At 23.1% G+C, this 19148-nt stretch overlaps 1 protein-coding gene and 1 long non-coding RNA gene across 4 annotated transcripts; one reads left to right on the top strand and one right to left on the bottom strand.

Moving 5' to 3' along the window:
• Positions 1-7538: 7538 nt before the first annotated feature.
• LOC127279953 (uncharacterized) lies at positions 7539-8752 on the top strand. The gene is made up of 3 exons (XM_051302610.1): positions 7539-7646; positions 7828-7998; positions 8639-8752. The coding sequence occupies exons 1-3, from the start codon at positions 7539-7541 to the stop codon at positions 8750-8752; spliced, it is 393 nt and encodes a 130-aa protein (XP_051158567.1).
• A 545-nt stretch (positions 8753-9297) lies between these two features.
• LOC127279943 (uncharacterized) lies at positions 9298-15771 on the bottom strand. Of its 3 annotated transcripts, none has more exons than XR_007842754.1 (3): positions 15602-15771; positions 15084-15226; positions 9298-9342 (listed from the first exon to the last, which is right to left on the bottom strand). It is a non-coding gene; the product is annotated as an uncharacterized LOC127279943 (long non-coding RNA). The 3 variants fall into 3 exon arrangements; XR_007842756.1 differs by lacking the exon at positions 9298-9342 and adding an exon at positions 11554-11593; XR_007842755.1 differs by lacking the exon at positions 9298-9342 and adding an exon at positions 13494-13533.
• Positions 15772-19148: the final 3377 nt, after the last annotated feature.

Genomic DNA, 19148 nt, shown 5'->3' with positions numbered 1-19148 from the left:
AAAAATATTTAATTGGTTTAAATACTTTTTATTTGGATCAAAAAAATATGTATTTGATTTAAATAACTTGAATTATTTAAATCGCATTTATTTGAACCAAATACATCGTATTTGCTTCAATTATATAATTAATTGAATTGAATAAATGAATTTATTTAATACAAATAATGAGTTACTTAAAACTATTCATTCATTTATTTCAGTCAAATATTTCGTTTATTTGATACAAATAAAAAGTATTTGACACAATAAATTTATGTAATTGATTCAAATAAACTGAATTATTTAATACAAATAATTCATTATTTAATTAGGGTTACCAACCGTACTCATTTCCCCGGACAAGTACTCTTTTTAGGGTCTGCGGGGTTTGTTCTACCGGCTTTTTATTACTGTACGGGTTTTTGTCCGGGTTTTTAAATCTGAATAATATTATTAGTTTTTAGTCATGGATAACGATTTTTTTGACATTTTTATGAAAAATGAATTTTCAGACGTCTTAAGGTACTCACACAGCTCGATGCTAGCCAGCGCTAGCAGCAAAGACGCAACGAGAGTAAGGGAGAAAAAGCATTAATTTGAATCCTCTGACTCCCTTACTCTTTACTCGTTGCGTCTGCTAGCGCTGGCTAGCATTGAGCTGTGAGAGTGCTTTTATGTTTTAGTAGTTTTCAGTAACTGTAAAAAAACCAACCTGCTTTATAACTCATGCATGCATAACCTGGGATTGTACCTTTATGTATTTACGACTTTCTGCCAGGCTAACTGTCATGTCCATCCCTGTCGATACTTTAGGGTTTATTTCTAAATAGAAATATCTTTCCTTTAAATGAAAACGTTCCGATATTTCTCAGTTTCTTGTGAATTGGAATTTGTGTAAATACGATATTTGAATTTGAAATTCAGACAGATTATTTTGAACAAAACATTTTAATACCGATGATTTTGGATTTGAGTTATTAGTTTTTTAGACATAAGTGCAGGTTAGTCAGTTAACCTATGATTTATAAAGAAATTTTTCTCTCGTACACTACATGTAAATTTATTTAACTTCTTTACAAAAATTATAGTCAAAAACTCTATTCATTATTTCATTATAATTTAGAGTGTTATGATATTAACAATTTATATAAAAGCTAAATGCAAATATATAATCATTCAACAAATACAAATAAAAGTGTATTGTATTGTTTAGCACAGAAGAATATGGCCAGTCGTAGAAAATGTAAATTTTCCTTAGAATTACAAAAACTGTACCCTTCCTTCAAAAAAGGCAAAGATGACTATTCAGTGGTGTGTTTAGTATGTGATTCTACACTATCTATTGCGAATAAGGGACGCCTAGATATTGAGAGTCATCTTGGTACAGAAAAACACAAAAAGAATATTCAAAGTAAACAATCAGTTCAGTTAGACAAGTTTATTGGGAAAGACACGAATGATTACTTGAAACAGGCTCGAGCTGCTGAAGCTACATTGTCCTATCATGTAGTTAAACACCAACAATCATACAAATCCAATGATTGCAGTACAAGTCTTCAAAAAACAATATATAAAGACTCAAAAATTGCTGAATTTGTATCTTGCGCAAGAACGAAGACTGAAGCTATAGTTAACGGTGTACTAGCTCCAGAATCTGTAAAACTTGTGAAAGAGGAATTACAAGAGATTTCTTTTGTAGGCGTTCAGACTGATTCGAGTAATCATGGATCAACGAAATTATTTCCAACATGTGTGCAGTATTTTAATTATAAAAAAAAGGGAATACAAACCAAAGTTCTGTACCTGCAGAGTAAACCAAATTAGACGTCGGAAACTGTTTCAACTATGCTTCTTGATGTGTTAAGTGAATTTAAATTAAAGAAAAAATGTATTGCTTTTGGTGGAGATAATTGCAATACTAATTTTGGAGGTATAAATCGAAAAGGCAAACAAAATGTGTTTTTCAAGTTAATGGAACAGTTAGCCGAAGGTTTAATAGGTATAGGTTGTCCCGCTCATGTCTTGAACAATGCTACTCATGCAGGCACAGACTCATTGCCCATTGATCTTGAATCAATCATTTTTAAAGTATACAATTACTTTTCGATTTTCACTGTCAGGACAAAAGAACTCAAAGAATTTTGCGACTTTGTAGAAATTGAATACAGATATTTGTTAAAGCATTCAGCAACTCGATGGCTGTCTTTATTTCCAGCTGTAAATCGATTTCTTGAAATGTTCAGTCCATTAAAGTCGTATTTCTCGTCTATAGGAAATCCACCAAAAATCATCAAAAACTTTTTTGATAATGATTTTAGCGAATGTTATTTATGGGCAGTACATTCTTTGATGGCAATGTTTCACGTTCACATTGCGAGTCTTGAAAGGGAAAAAAATTCTTTAATCGAGGTCATGAATATCTTGGATATTTGTAAAAAATCTCTGACAGAACGAATTTCGCAAAACTTTTTGCCATTAAGTGTAAGAACCATTCTACGCAAATCTAAAAATGACGGTTTTGAAAACGAAGCTTCAAATGTTCAAGATGAAATATTTGCAATGTATACGGCGTGCTTAGATTATTTAAATCTGTGGTTAAAATCTTTTGAAGAATTTGAATGTTTTCGCTGGATGGATTTTAAAGAGGTTCCAGAATGGGAACAAGTTTCAAAGACATTCGAATATTTACAGTCCAAGGGAATCAAACTTGATGAAACAAAACTCTTCGATCAAGTATGTTTTTTTCAATTATTTATTAAAGATTTTTTGGAAAAAAATGAAGACACGGACCTACAAATTGATGAACTATGGAGTAATTTCTTTTTAAAGTGTTCTTGTCCAGACAAATTCTCGGAACTTTTGAAAATAGCGCAATTCTTTTTTGCTCTTCCACCACACAATGCAAACGTTGAACGCATTTTTTCACTCATCAATGGACAATGTTCAAAAACTCAAAACAAGTTACAAGTTTCAAGCGTAAAAGGAATCATACAAACTTCTGTTAATTTTAATCAAATCGATTGCCATGAATTTTATAAATACATTTTGAAGAATGAAAGATTGTTAAGTGAAGTGGGAAAAATTGATAAATATAAGTTTTAAATCTTTATTATTACTAAACTCTCATAATGTTAACATTGTTAAATGTAAAGTCGAAAATTTTAAGCAAATAATGTTAATACATGTTCTAAAGAAATATATAAGTGAAATAAATATGATTTGATTAAAAAAATAATAAAATTTCTTATTTAAATTGCACTTTAAAATGATTACTACTTTTTACTCCTTTTTTTACCAATTGTCCTACTTTTGTACTCCTTTTTTAAAGTCTATGTCCTACATTACAAAAAATAAAGATGGTAACCCTAAAAATTTAATCCTTATACACTATTTCATCAAGACAAATAAAAAAATATTTCAATCGATTAAATATTTATTTGAAACGATAATAATGATTTAATTGAAACAATTTATTTATTTATTTCACTTAAATATTTCGTTTTATTGAAACAAATAAAAAGTATTTGATACAATACCCTATTGAAAAAACCGACATCGGAACCAATATCTGAAACGATATTGGAAACCACACAGGAAACGGTACCAGCAACGACATCGGCAATTATACCGGAAACTACAACGTTAATTGATCTGGAACCGATGTCGTAAATTGATAGCAGGACCGTAAACATTTCCGATGTCGTTTCCGATTAAATCTACAACGTCGTATTAAAAATATCTTTTTAATTAGAATGCGTAACTGATACCAGGACCATAATTATTTCTGATGTCGTTTTCGGTGTGGTTTCCAATTAAATCTACAACGTCGTATTAAAAATATCTTTTTAGTTAAAATGCGTAACTGATATCAAAGTCGTAAATGTTACTGATGTCATTTCCGATGTCGATTCCGAGATGCTTTACGATTAAATTTTTAACGCCGTATTAAATATGTATTTTTATTTTGAATCTATCGAATTAAACGATTTAAAATTTTTAAATATAAATTTTCAAAAGTATATCTAATTTTATAGATTTATGCTTGTTTTTCTATAATTAAAATTTAATTATAATTAATTATATTAAAATTCTATAACTAAAAAAAAGAAAATTATAATTAATATGAATTTTTTTAAGTTTTTAATTTATTACGTTTTTAAAGAAATATTTAATAAGTAATAATAAGTATAAGATGTTTTGATTGATTGTATGTTAAAAATAACAACTCAGAAATATTAATTCCAAATAATAGTAATAGTATTTAAAAAACTAATTTTCTCTTCTCATTTTTCTGCGGACGTCACAGATTTTTTCTGAAATATAACTCCCCAATTTTTTCAGTCTTGCAAGTCTTTTGAATCCTGTAACTCTAGCGTCAGTTATCTTCTTGTAAAGTAAATCTATAAATAAAAATTGAATTAATTATCGAAATAATATTTAAAAATTAAAATAATATAAAATATTTGAAGTTACAAATAGAATTTCTTTGTTCGTTAAATTTTTTGACATTTAAAAATATATTATTATTATCATTATTATCATCATTATTATCATCATTATTATCATCATTATTATTTATATTTCAGCAAAATTTATTAAAATTTTGCAATTTCTCTCAAAATATTTTATTTTTGAAAAATATGAACAGATTGTTAAAATTTACTCTAAAATGTTTCTCGTCTACTGCAAAACCTTTGACATTTTGTTTCACAAAACTTATATTTAATTGTAACTGTTGCGTCACAAAAAATTCTTTGGTTCTTGATTATTAATTCACACCTTCTAAAAGTAGTTCCTTTTCAGGTGTTATCTGTTCTCTGTTGGCTCGATCATTGTGTACTCTCGTCAAATCAAGACATTTCCTTTGTAAAACTTCAGTCCCCCAGTATTTCATACACAAATCTTTGACAAACTTTGAATCATTTTTTCTGTTCGTAGTTTCCCATGTGTCTTGCTCCATAGTTAAATTTAGTCCAATATGCACCTATAAATTAAATTGTCTTAATATTCTATTGAGAACTAATTGAAAAAATAGTTTAAAAAATTTGTGTAAGATAATTTTTAATTTATTCGAAAAATTCTAATTTGTTTTTAATTTTTAATATATTTGATGTACATACTACGTCACCATTTACAGTAAGGCAAAATCTGATCCTGGATGATCTAGCATTATTATCCGTTAACGAATTTATTTCATCTTCAAGTCTGTTCTGCTCGCTAGGTCTACGCCTAATTGTTTCTTGACCTATACATTAAAAATTGGATTATGTAAAAAAATAAAAAAAAATAAAAGTAAATATATTAAAATAAGATATTATTATAAATACTCTTGATATTATTATATTGTAAGTATTAATAATATTATTAATTTATGAAAAGAGATGGTAATTATTATTAATTTATGTTAAAAGAAAACCATTTGGCACGTTATCATCAGGAGCGGCATTTCTACCAAATCTTCCTTGTTCGATATTTACGCCTATTGCAAACGGGTCGTGTCATGATCTTCTCTAGTTATAATTCTAGCTCTTTTTGCATCTATTAATAAAAATTTAACATTGATTAATAATAGAACCAATAATTATTTATATTGCAATAGAAATAATTATTAGAGGGCCCAGGTGAAGCTCTAGGAGATTCTTCTTGACCTATAAATAAGTTTAACAATAAATATTATTGTTATTAAAAACATATATTTTATTATTTTATTATTATTATTATTAATTGTTTAAAAAATAATAACTGAGCGTCTCAATGCAATAATCGGTCGAGCACCGGCAATACACTGTGAGGCTCGACCGATTATTGAATCGAGATACTCAATTTATATACAAAAAAAACTTAGATGATAGTTACGCTATTATAATTAATCTGAATTTGAAACAAACCATTTCCGGCAGCATCACGATCCCCAGTGGCATCACGTTCTCTTTGATCTGTGGATAAATAACTTGATGTTAACGCGAATTAAAATATGATGAATTATTAATATTATTTTTTCGATTGGATACATATTAAAAATTGTTTAGCGCTTTCATTATTTTTATTATAACCTATTGTTATTTTATTTTTAAGGTATTTTAAAATTATTCTTTAATTGCTATTGTTGTCATTGACGATATATTTGTCATTAATATGTTTCATGTTATATTTTTATATATTTATAAATATAACATAAATATAATATAAATAAAATATATGTATATTTTTTCCAAAAAAATTTTTTGGAACTTATTTCTTTTAATTAAATTTCAAAAATTTCATTTTGAAAAAAAATTATATTTCTCAAATTGTTTTCCCATTTTTTATAATATATTATTAAATAAGTTGTTTTTAAATTATTATTTTTCAAAAAAGTATTTTTTCTTGCAATATTTTAAGAATTAAAACAACAGAATCTACGTGTTAAAATGGCGCTATCATTCTCGTTTTTTAAATATTATATATTAATAATAAAAATAAATTATACGTAACAAATTATACAAACCACCTCCAAAATCTTCCATAGAACTTATGCGCACAGTATCATTAGAATTAGATTTGTCAATGCTAGGATTCGAATCATCATTTTCGGAATCGGAACTTGAATTAATTGATGAACAGTCTTTCATAAGATTATCATGCCTCTTCATTATACTTTCGTTCATGTATTCCTTTGCTTTATCCTTCAGAAAATTGTTTCTGTTTCCATTCTTTTTCTGTGAAATCAAAAATTTAAATTTCAAAATAAATTAGAACTTTACTAACTCCATAATCTTGTTATTACCTTCAAAAGAGCTTTCTTCTTCCTTATTCCTCCACCACTTGATGAAAAACTGCTCATCGTTCTAATATTGGGATATCGGACACGCTTTGTGCTTTTTTGTCGTAAAATATCCGAGTCGCTTGCTGTTAATAAAATTATAAATCTTTACTTATTGTCAAGAAAATAAATAATGTTTTATAAGTAGAATATTTAATAATAAACAATAGTTTAAAAATAATTTTTAAAACAGAAAAATTAAATTTTTTTTAATTTTAATTTTTTTAAAGTTTATTTAATTATATAATTTATATAATCATTACATTAAATTTTTCAATATAATAAAAAATATATAAAAATGTACATAAAACATAAAAATATAGTATAATAATATAAAAAAGATAATATCAACACTTACAGCCAACCAGAAGCATTTGAGCGTTAAGTAAATAATCATTCTTAACTTTTCCATTTGTCCCTTTTGACCACACTTTGCACTTTTGAGGACGAAATTCCTCATTCTTCGTTATTTTAAAATTTGCGCAATGCTCTATCGGCACTATTTTTTCTTTTCCGTTTTTAAAATATATTAATGCACGTTTTATTTTTGTCATTTTTTCAAAAGAAAAAGCACAAAATAAAAATCACAATCTCAACTTTTTCAGATGCGCAGTTTTATGAGTTTCTATGGTAACGTGATCTTCATCATTAAATTGAAACTTGCAATTGTTTCCACAAATAAATTAATGTTGTCTTTTTTCGAAAAAATTATTAAAATATAATAATTTAAAACAAAATAAAATATTAAGAAAATATGACTAAACGTCGACCAGAAAGTTACAAATTATACTTGGAACCAGGTTCCAATGAATCAGTACCTTTATCTTCACTTTACAAATACAAACGAGAAAAGAAGCAGAGGGTAATTTTTAACCAATCAGAACCATTTCTCTTTTCAAAAATTCAAAATACAAAAAAATATTGTTCTGATTTATGATATTTAAATTTATGAGGAAACTTCCTCAAATGATGTAATTTTTTTGTTTGAATTTTAATTTAAAAAAATTAATTAAAATCAATAAAAATATTTTTATTTTTCAAAGCTTAAAGAATATGAATACAAATATCCTGAATGTGATGAGGAAATGGTGTTTGAAGATGAAGCTAACGTAAGGGAAGACAAAACTAATGAATTAATTATATCTGATCAGGCTATGGAGGAATTCTTTGATTCTATGAATACTTCCACAACTGATACGGAAAATATTATGAAGGTTATACAAAAAGATTTGTTTATTATTTATTATTAATAAATTTAACTAAAAAAATTTGTTATTCAGAAAAAAATTATTATAACGCAAAAGTTTTGAAAGATATTTTGTTTCTTAGTGATGTTTAATAAAAAATTACTGAGCAATAGGAAGAATTAGAATTATTTAGAAATGCTTTAAAAATTCTTTAAATTTTATATTAATTAATTTGTTTCTAGTTCCACTTTCTTTTAAAATTTAACAAAATAAAGTCATTCATGAAAGTTTAAGTTTTTATTTTTAATTAAATAAATAATTTAATACATTTATTAATGTTAAATATTAAATAAATATAAATAAAAATTATATATAAAATAATAATAAATAATATAAAAAATAAAATTTTAATTAAAAGTAAAAATTTTTGTTAATTCATAACAATTTTTTTCCTTAACAAAAATTTACAAATTAAACTTTCGTTAATGCAATTAAAATTTTGTTAGATGAACCAAAATTGTTTGAGTTAACGAAAAGAATTTTCTTGCACACAAATTAACAAAAATTAACAAAGTTTTGTTGTAAAAATCAAATAATTTTCTCTGTCTAAATATTTTTTTAAATAAAATATAAAAATTAAAAAGCACGATGATAATAAAATTTATAGATGGATATTGAAAATGAGAGACTATGCAATATGGATAGGCAAGAGTTTTCTGCAATTCTGGAATCTTTACGTGAAGATCTGGAAAACGAAGAAAATGATGTTAAGCAAAATTAAGAAGTACGTTGTAAAAAATTAAATTAAATTTACTTTTAACCGGCAGGCGTAAGGTTAAAGCAAATCACTTGTCTTTTCTAGTTAATTTTTTCCATTTTCTATTTTGTGTCAGTATAAATGTAAATGAAGTTATAAAAAAAGAAATCAGCTGATAATAAATAAATAAATAATAAAAAAATATAAATTAAAATTAAATTAAAAATTTTAATTAAAATTTTGTTTATTAATTATGTTATTTTTTATTAATAACTAATAATTAATAATTAAAAATTAAATTAAATAAAAAAAATTTTTAATTAAATTTAAAATCTTCTATTATATTAAGTTAACAAATTTCGAAAAACGACACCGACCCCGTGACCTCGACACCGTCCTTGAAAAATCTATTTTCAATTATTTTTAAATAAATCAAAATACTTTGCATATATGCTGTTAGAAAATCTTACAAACTATTTTTATGTAACATCTTTTTTCAATTTCAACCCGAAAAAGGGTTATTTTACTATTTTTTAAGAATTGCTAGATTTTTTTAATTTTTCATTATTATTTTTTATTATTTATTGTTGTTTTTTCAATTTTTAGTTAGTAACCTATAATATTGTTTTTAATTTTAAGTGTCATTAAAATCAAATGTTTTTAACATAATAATTTTAACATTTCTTAATTTAAAACAAAACATCTTCTATTATATTAAGTTAACAAATTTCGAAAAACAATACCGACACCGTCCTTGAAAAATCTATTTTCAATTATTTTTAAATAAATCAAAATACTTTGCATATATGCAGTTAGAAAATCTTACAAACTATTTTTATGTAACATCTTTTTTCAATTTTTACCCGAAAAAGGGTTATTTTGCAATTTTTTAAGAATTTTTTGATTTTTTTAATTTTTTATTATTATTTTTTATTATTTTTATCCTTGAAAAAACTATTTTCAATTATTTTCAAATAAATCAAAATACTTTGCATATATGCTGTTAGAAAATCTTACAAACTATTTTTATGTAACATCTTTTTTCAATTTTAACCCGAAAAAGGTTTATTTTGCAATTTTTTAAGACCTCGACACCGTCCTTGAAAAAACTATTTTCAATTATTTTCAAATAAATCAAAATACTTTGCATATATGCTGTTAGAAAATCTTACAAACTATTTTTATGTAACATCTTTTTTCAAATTTAACACGAAAAAGGGTTATTTTTCAATTTTAACCCAAAAAAGGGTTATTTTGCAATTTTTTTAAGAATTTTTTGATTTTTTTAATTTTTTATTATTATTTTTTATTATTTATTGTTGTTTTTTCAATTTTTAGTTAGTAACCTATAATATTGTGTCTAATTTTAAGTGTCATTAAAATCAAATGTTTTTAACTTAATATTTTTAACATTTCTTAATTTAAAACGAAACATCTGTTATTATATTAATTTAACAAATTTCGAAAAACGACACCGACCACGTGACCTCGACCCCGTGACCTCGACACCGTCCTTGAAAAATCTATTTTCAATTATTTTCAAATAAATCAAAATACTTTGCATATATGCTGTTAGAAAATCTAACAAACTATTTTTATGTAACATCTTTTTTCAATTTTTACCCGAAAAAGGGTTATTTTGCAATTTTTTAAGAATTTTTTGATTTTTTTAATTTTTTATTATTATTTTTTATTATTTTTATCCTTGAAAAAACTATTTTCAATTATTTTCAAATAAATCAAAATACTTTGCATATATGCTGTTAGAAAATCTTACAAACTATTTTTATGTAACATCTTTTTTCAATTTTAACCCGAAAAAGGTTTATTTTGCAATTTTTTAAGACCTCGACACCGTCCTTGAAAAAACTATTTTCAATTATTTTCAAATAAATCAAAATACTTTGCATATATGCTGTTAGAAAATCTTACAAACTATTTTTATGTAACATCTTTTTTCAATTTTAACCCGAAAAAGGTTTATTTTGCAATTTTTTAAGAATTGTTTGATTTTTTTTAATTATTCATTATTATTTTTTATTATTTATTGTTGTTTTTTCAATTTTTAGTTAGTAACCTATAATATTGTGTCTAATTTTAAGTGTCATTAAAATCAAATGTTTTTAACTTAATAATTTTAACATTTCTTAATTTAAAACGAAACATTTTCTATTATATTAAGTTAACAAATTTCGAAAAACGACACCGACCCCGTGACCTCTACACCGTCCTTGAAAAATGTATTTTCAATTATTTTCAAATAAATCAAAATAATTTGCATATATTTATTGCAATTTTAACCCGAAAAAGGGTTATTTTTCAATTTTATCCCGAACAAGGGTTATTTTGCAATTTTATCCCGAAAAAGGGTTATTTTGCAATTTTTTAAGAATTTTTTGATTTTTTAAATTTTTTATTATTATTTTTTATTTTTTATTGTTGTTTTTTCAATTTTTAGTTAGTAACCTATAATATTGTGTCTAATTTTAAGTGTCATTAAAATCAAATGTTTTTAACTTAATAATTTTAACATTTCTTAATTTAAAACGAAACATCTTCTATTATATTAAGTTAACAAATTTCGAAAAACGACACCGACCCCGTGACCTCGACACCGTCCTTGAAAATTATATTTTCAATTATTTTCAAATAAATCAAAATACTTTGCATATATGCTGTTAGAAAATCTTACAAACTATTTTTATGTAACATCTTTTTTCCATTTTTAACCCGAAAAAGGGTTATTTTTCAATTTTAACCCGAAAAAGGGTTGTTTTGCAATTTTTTAAGAATTTTTTGATTTTTTTAATTTTTATTTTTATTTCTTATTATTTATTGTTGTTTTTTCAATTTTTAGTTAGTAACCTATAATATTGTGTCTAATTTTAAGTGTCATTAAAATCAAATGTTTTTAACATAATAATTTTAACATTTCTTAATTTAAAACAAAACATCTTCTATTATATTAAGTTAACAAATTTCGAAAAACAATACCGACACCGTCCTTGAAAAATCTATTTTCAATTATTTTTAAATAAATTAAAATACTTTGCATATATGCTGTTAGAAAATCTTACAAACTATTTTTATGTAACATCTTTTTTTAATTTTTACCCGAAAAAGGGTATTTTGCAATTTTTTAAGAATTTTTTGATTTTTTTAATTTTTTATTATTATTTTTTATTATTTATTGTTGTTTTTTCAATTTTTAGTTAGTAACCGATAATATTGTGTCTAATTTTAAGTGTCATTAAAATCAAATGTTTTTAACTTAATAATTTTAACATTTCTTAATTTAAAAAGAAACATCTTCTATTATATTAAGTTAACAAATTTCGAAAAACTACACCGACCCCGTGACCTCGACACCGTTCTTGAAAAATCTATTTTCAATTATTTTCAAATAAATCAAAATACTTTGCATATATGCTGTTAGAAAATCTTACAAACTATTTTTATGTAACATCTTTTTTCAAATTTAACACGAAAAAGGGTTATTTTTCAATTTTAACCCAAAAAGGGTTATTTTGCAATTTTTTAAGAATTTTTTAATTTTTTTAATTTTTTATTATTATTTTTTATTATTTATTGTTGTTTTTTCAATTTTTAGTTAGTAACCGATAATATTGTGTCTAATTTTAAGTGTCATTAAAATCAAATGTTTTTAACTTAATAATTTTAACATTTCTTAATTTAAAAAGAAACATCTTCTATTATATTAAGTTAACAAATTTCGAAAAACTACACCGACCCCGTGACCTCGACACCGTTCTTGAAAAATCTATTTTCAATTATTTTCAAATAAATCAAAATACTTTGCATATATGCTGTTAGAAAATCTTACAAACTATTTTTATGTAACATCTTTTTTCAAATTTAACACGAAAAAGGGTTATTTTTCAATTTTAACCCGAAAAAGGGTTATTTTGCAATTTTTTAAGAATTGTTTGATTTTTTTAATTATTCATTATTATTTTTTATTATTTATTGTTGTTTTTTCAATATTTAGTTAGTAACCTATAATATTGTGTCTAATTTTAAGTGTCATTAAAATCAAATGTTTTTAACTTAATAATTTTAACATTTCTTAATTTAAAACGAAACATTTTCTATTATATTAAGTTAACAAATTTCGAAAAACGACACCGACCCCGTGACCTCTACACCGTCCTTGAAAAATGTATTTTCAATTATTTTCAAATAAATCAAAATAATTTGCATATATTTATTGCAATTTTAACCCGAAAAAGGGTTATTTTTCAATTTTATCCCGAACAAGGGTTATTTTGCAATTTTATCCCGAAAAAGGGTTATTTTGCAATTTTTTAAGAATTTTTTGATTTTTTAAATTTTTTATTATTATTTTTTATTTTTTATTGTTGTTTTTTCAATTTTTAGTTAGTAACCTATAATATTGTGTCTAATTTTAAGTGTCATTAAAATCAAATGTTTTTAACTTAATAATTTTAACATTTCTTAATTTAAAACGAAACATCTTCTATTATATTAAGTTAACAAATTTCGAAAAACGACACCGACCCCGTGACCTCGACACCGTCCTTGAAAATTATATTTTCAATTATTTTCAAATAAATCAAAATACTTTGCATATATGCTGTTAGAAAATCTTACAAACTATTTTTATGTAACATCTTTTTTCCATTTTTAACCCGAAAAAGGGTTATTTTTCAATTTTAACCCGAAAAAGGGTTGTTTTGCAATTTTTTAAGAATTTTTTGATTTTTTTAATTTTTATTTTTATTTCTTATTATTTATTGTTGTTTTTTCAATTTTTAGTTAGTAACCTATAATATTGTGTCTAATTTTAAGTGTCATTAAAATCAAATGTTTTTAACATAATAATTTTAACATTTCTTAATTTAAAACAAAACATCTTCTATTATATTAAGTTAACAAATTTCGAAAAACAATACCGACACCGTCCTTGAAAAATCTATTTTCAATTATTTTTAAATAAATTAAAATACTTTGCATATATGCTGTTAGAAAATCTTACAAACTATTTTTATGTAACATCTTTTTTTAATTTTTACCCGAAAAAGGGTATTTTGCAATTTTTTAAGAATTTTTTGATTTTTTTAATTTTTTATTATTATTTTTTATTATTTATTGTTGTTTTTTCAATTTTTAGTTAGTAACCGATAATATTGTGTCTAATTTTAAGTGTCATTAAAATCAAATGTTTTTAACTTAATAATTTTAACATTTCTTAATTTAAAAAGAAACATCTTCTATTATATTAAGTTAACAAATTTCGAAAAACTACACCGACCCCGTGACCTCGACACCGTTCTTGAAAAATCTATTTTCAATTATTTTCAAATAAATCAAAATACTTTGCATATATGCTGTTAGAAAATCTTACAAACTATTTTTATGTAACATCTTTTTTCAAATTTAACACGAAAAAGGGTTATTTTTCAATTTTAACCCAAAAAGGGTTATTTTGCAATTTTTTAAGAATTTTTTAATTTTTTTAATTTTTTATTATTATTTTTTATTATTTATTGTTGTTTTTTCAATTTTTAGTTAGTAACCGATAATATTGTGTCTAATTTTAAGTGTCATTAAAATCAAATGTTTTTAACTTAATAATTTTAACATTTCTTAATTTAAAAAGAAACATCTTCTATTATATTAAGTTAACAAATTTCGAAAAACTACACCGACCCCGTGACCTCGACACCGTTCTTGAAAAATCTATTTTCAATTATTTTCAAATAAATCAAAATACTTTGCATATATGCTGTTAGAAAATCTTACAAACTATTTTTATGTAACATCTTTTTTCAAATTTAACACGAAAAAGGGTTATTTTTCAATTTTAACCCAAAAAGGGTTATTTTGCAATTTTTTAAGAATTTTTTAATTTTTTTAATTTTTTATTATTATTTTTTATTATTTATTGTTGTTTTTTCAATTTTTAGTTAGTAACCGATAATATTGTGTCTAATTTTAAGTGTCATTAAAATCAAATGTTTTTAACTTAATAATTTTAACATTTCTTAATTTAAAAAGAAACATCTTCTATTATATTAAGTTAACAAATTTCGAAAAACTACACCGACCCCGTGACCTCGACACCGTTCTTGAAAAATCTATTTTCAATTATTTTCAAATAAATCAAAATACTTTGCATATATGCTGTTAGAAAATCTTACAAACTATTTTTATGTAACATCTTTTTTCAAATTTAACACGAAAAAGGGTTATTTTTCAATTTTAACCCGAAAAAGGGTTATTTTGCAATTTTTTAAGAATTGTTTGATTTTTTTAATTATTCATTATTATTTTTTATTATTTATTGTTGTTTTTTCAATATTTAGTTAGTAACCTATAATATTGTGTCTAATTTTAAGTGTCATTAAAATCAAATGTTTTTAACTTAATAATTTTAACATTTCTTAATTTAAAACGAAACATTTTCTATTATATTAAGTTAACAAATTTCGAAAAACGACACCAACCCCGTGACCTCTACACCGTCCTTGAAAAATGTATTTTCAATTATTTTCAAATAAATCAAAATAATTTGCATATATTTATTGCAATTTTAACCCGAAAAAGGGTTATTTTTCAATTTTATCCTGAACAAGGGTTATTTTGCAATTTTATCCCGAAAAAGGGTTATTTTGCAATTTTTTAAGAATTTTTTGATTTTTTAAATTTTTTATTATTATTTTTTATTTTTTATTGTTGTTTTTTCAATTTTTAGTTAGTAACCTATAATATTGTGTCTAATTTTAAGTGTCATTAAAATCAAATGTTTTTAATTTAATAATTTTAACATTTCTTAATTTAAAACGAAACATCTTCTATTATATTAAGTTAACAAATTTCGAAAAACGACACCGACACCGTCCTTGAAAAATCTATTTTCAATTATTTTTAAATAAATCAAAATACTTTGCATATATGCTGTTAGAAAATCTTACAAACTATTTTTATGTAACATCTTTTTTCAATTTTAACCCGAAAAAGGGTTATTTTGCAATTTTTTAAGAATTGTTTGATTTTTTTAATGTTTTATTTTTATTTCTTATTAATTATTGTTGTTTTTTCAATTTTTAGTTAGTAACCTATAATATTGTGTCTAATTTTAAGTGTCATTAAAATCAAATGTTTTTAACTTAATAATTTTAACATTTCTTAATTTAAAACGAAACATTTTCTATTATATTAAGTTAACAAATTTCGAAAAACGACACCGACCCCGTGACCTCTACACCGTCCTTAAAAAATCTATTTTCAATTATTTTCAAATAAATCAAAATAATTTGCATATATTTATTGCAATTTTAACCCGAAAAAGGGTTATTTTTCAATTTTAACCCGAACAAGGGTTATTTTGCAATTTTATCCCGAAAAAGGGTTATTTTGCAATTTTTTAAGAATTTTTTGATTTTTTTAATTTTTTATTATTATTTTTTATTTTTAATTGTTGTTTTTTCAATTTTTAGTTAGTAACCTATAATATTGTGTCTAATTTTAAGTGTCATTAAAATCAAATTTTTTTAACATAATAATTTTAACATTTCTTAATTTAAAACGAAACATATTCTATTATATTAAGTTAACAAATTTCGAAAAACGACACCGACCCCGTGACCTCGACACCGTCCTTGAAAAATCTATTTTCAATTATTTTTAAATAAATCAAAATACTTTGCATATATGCTGTTAGAAAATCTTACAAACTATTTTTATGTAACATCTTTTTTCAATTTCAACCCGAAAAAGGGTTATTTTGCAATTTTTTAAGAATTTTTTGATTTTTTTAATTTTTTATTATTTTTTATTATTTATTGTTGTTTTTTCAATTTTTAGTTAGTAACCTATAATATTGTGTCTAATTTTAAGTGTCATTAAAATCAAATGTTTTTAATTTAATAATTTTAACATTTCTTAATTTAAAACGAAACATCTTCTATTATATTAAGTTAACAAATTTCGAAAAACAATACCGACACCGTCCTTGAAAAATCTATTTTCAATTTTTTTTAAATAAATCAAAATACTTTGCATATATGCTGTTAGAAAATCTTACAAACTATTTTTATGTAACATCTTTTTTCAATTTTTACCCGAAAAAGGGTTATTTTGCAATTTTTTAAGAATTTTTTGATTTTTATATTTTTTATTATTATTTTTTATTATTTATTGTTGTTTTTTCAATTTTTAGTTAGTAACCTATAATATTGTGTCTAATTTTAAGTGTCATTAAAATCAAATGTTTTTAATTTAATAATTTTAACATTTCTTAATTTAAAACGAAACATCTTCTATTATATTAAGTTAACAAATTTCGAAAAACGACACCGACCCCGTGACCTCGACACCGTCCTTGAAAAATCTATTTTCAATTATTTTTAAATAAATCAAAATACTTTGCATATATGCTGTTAGAAAATCTTACAAACTATTTTTATGTAACATCTTTTTTCAATTTTTACCCGAAAAAGGGTTATTTTGCAATTTTTTAAGAATTTTTTGATTTTTTTAATTTTTTATTTTTATTTTTTATTATTTATTGTTGTTTTTTCAATTTTTAGTTAGTAACCTATAATATTGTGTCTAATTTTAAGTGTCATTAAAATCAAATGTTTTTAACATAATAATTTTAACATTTCTTAATTTAAAACGAAACATCTTCTATTATATTAAGTTAACAAATTTCGAAAAACGACACCGACCCCGTGACCTCGACACCGTCCTTGAAAAATCTATTTTCAATTATTTTTAAATAAATCAAAATACTTTGCATATATGCTGTTAGAAAATCTTACAAACTATTTTTATGTAACATCTTTTTTCAATTTTTACCCGAAAAAGGGTTATTTTGCAATTTTTTAAGAATTTTTTGATTTTTTAAATTTTTTATTATTATTTTTTATTATTTATTGTTGTTTTTTCAATTTTTAGTTAGTAACCTATAATATTGTGTCTAATTTTAAGTGTCATTAAAATCAAATGTTTTTAACATAATAATTTTAACATTTCTTAATTTAAAACGAAACATCTTCTATTATATTAAGTTAACAAATTTCGAAAAACAATACCGACCCCGTGAACTCGACACCTTCCTTGAAAAATCTATTTTCAATTATTTTCAAATAAATGAAAATACTTTGCATATATGCTGTTAGAAAATCTTACAAACTATTTTTATGTAACATCTTTTTTCAATTTTAACCCGAAAAAGGGTTATTTTGCAATTTTAACCCGAAAAAGGGTTATTTTGCAATTTTTTAAGAATTTTTTGATTTTTTTAATTTTTTATTTTTATTTCTTATTAATTATTGTTGTTTTTTCAATTTTTAGTTAGTAACCTATAATATTGTGTCTAATTTTAAGTGTCATTAAAATCAAATGTTTTTAACTTAATAATTTTAACATTTCTTAATTTAAAACGAAACATTTTCTATTATATTAAGTTAACAAATTTCGAAAAACGACACCAACCCCGTGACCTCTACACCGTCCTTGAAAAATCTATTTTCAATTATTTTCAAATAAATCAAAATAATTTGCATATATTTATTGCAATTTTAACCCGAAAAAGGGTTATTTTTCAATTTTATCCCGAACAAGGGTTATTTTGCAATTTTATCCCAAAAAAGGGTTATTTTGCAATTTTTTAAGAATTTTTTGATTTTTTTAATTTTTTATTATTATTTTTTATTTTTTATTGTTGTTTTTTCAATTTTTAGTTAGTAACCTATAATATTGTGTCTAATTTTAAGTGTCATTAAAATCAAATTTTTTTAACATAATAATTTTAACATTTCTTAATTTAAAACGAAACATATTCTATTATATTAAGTTAACAAATTTCGAAAAACGACACCGACCCCGTGACCTCGACACCGTCCTTGAAAAATCTATTTTCAATTATTTTTAAATAAATCAAAATACTTTGCATATATGCTGTTAGAAAATCTTACAAACTATTTTTATGTAACATCTTTTTTCAATTTTTACCCGAAAAAGGGTTATTTTGCAATTTTTTAAGAATTTTTTGATTTTTTTAATTTTTTATTATTATTTTTTATTATTTCTTGTTGTTTTTTCAATTTTTAGTTAGTAACCTATAATATTGTGTCTAATTTTAAGTGTCATTAAAATCAAATGTTTTTAACTTAATATTTTTAACATTTCTTAATTTAAAACGAAACATCTGTTATTATATTAATTTAACAAATTTCGAAAAACGACACCGACCACGTGACCTCGACCCCGTGACCTCGACACCGTCCTTGAAAAATATATTTTCAATTATTTTCAAATAAATCAAAATACTTTGCATATATGCTGTTAGAAAATCTTACAAACTATTTTTATGTAACATCTTTTTTCCATTTTTAACCCGAAAAAGGGTTATTTTTCAATTTTAACCCAA

The sequence above is a fragment of the Leptopilina boulardi genome, unplaced genomic scaffold, assembly GCF_019393585.1.
Source record: "Leptopilina boulardi isolate dan_hultmark-lab unplaced genomic scaffold, ZJU_Lbou_2.1 LbouV2_228, whole genome shotgun sequence".
Classification (NCBI taxonomy): Eukaryota; Metazoa; Arthropoda; class Insecta; order Hymenoptera; family Figitidae; genus Leptopilina; species Leptopilina boulardi.
Note: the sequence above shows the minus strand (reverse complement) of the source record. Positions and strands in the feature narration are given on the sequence as shown.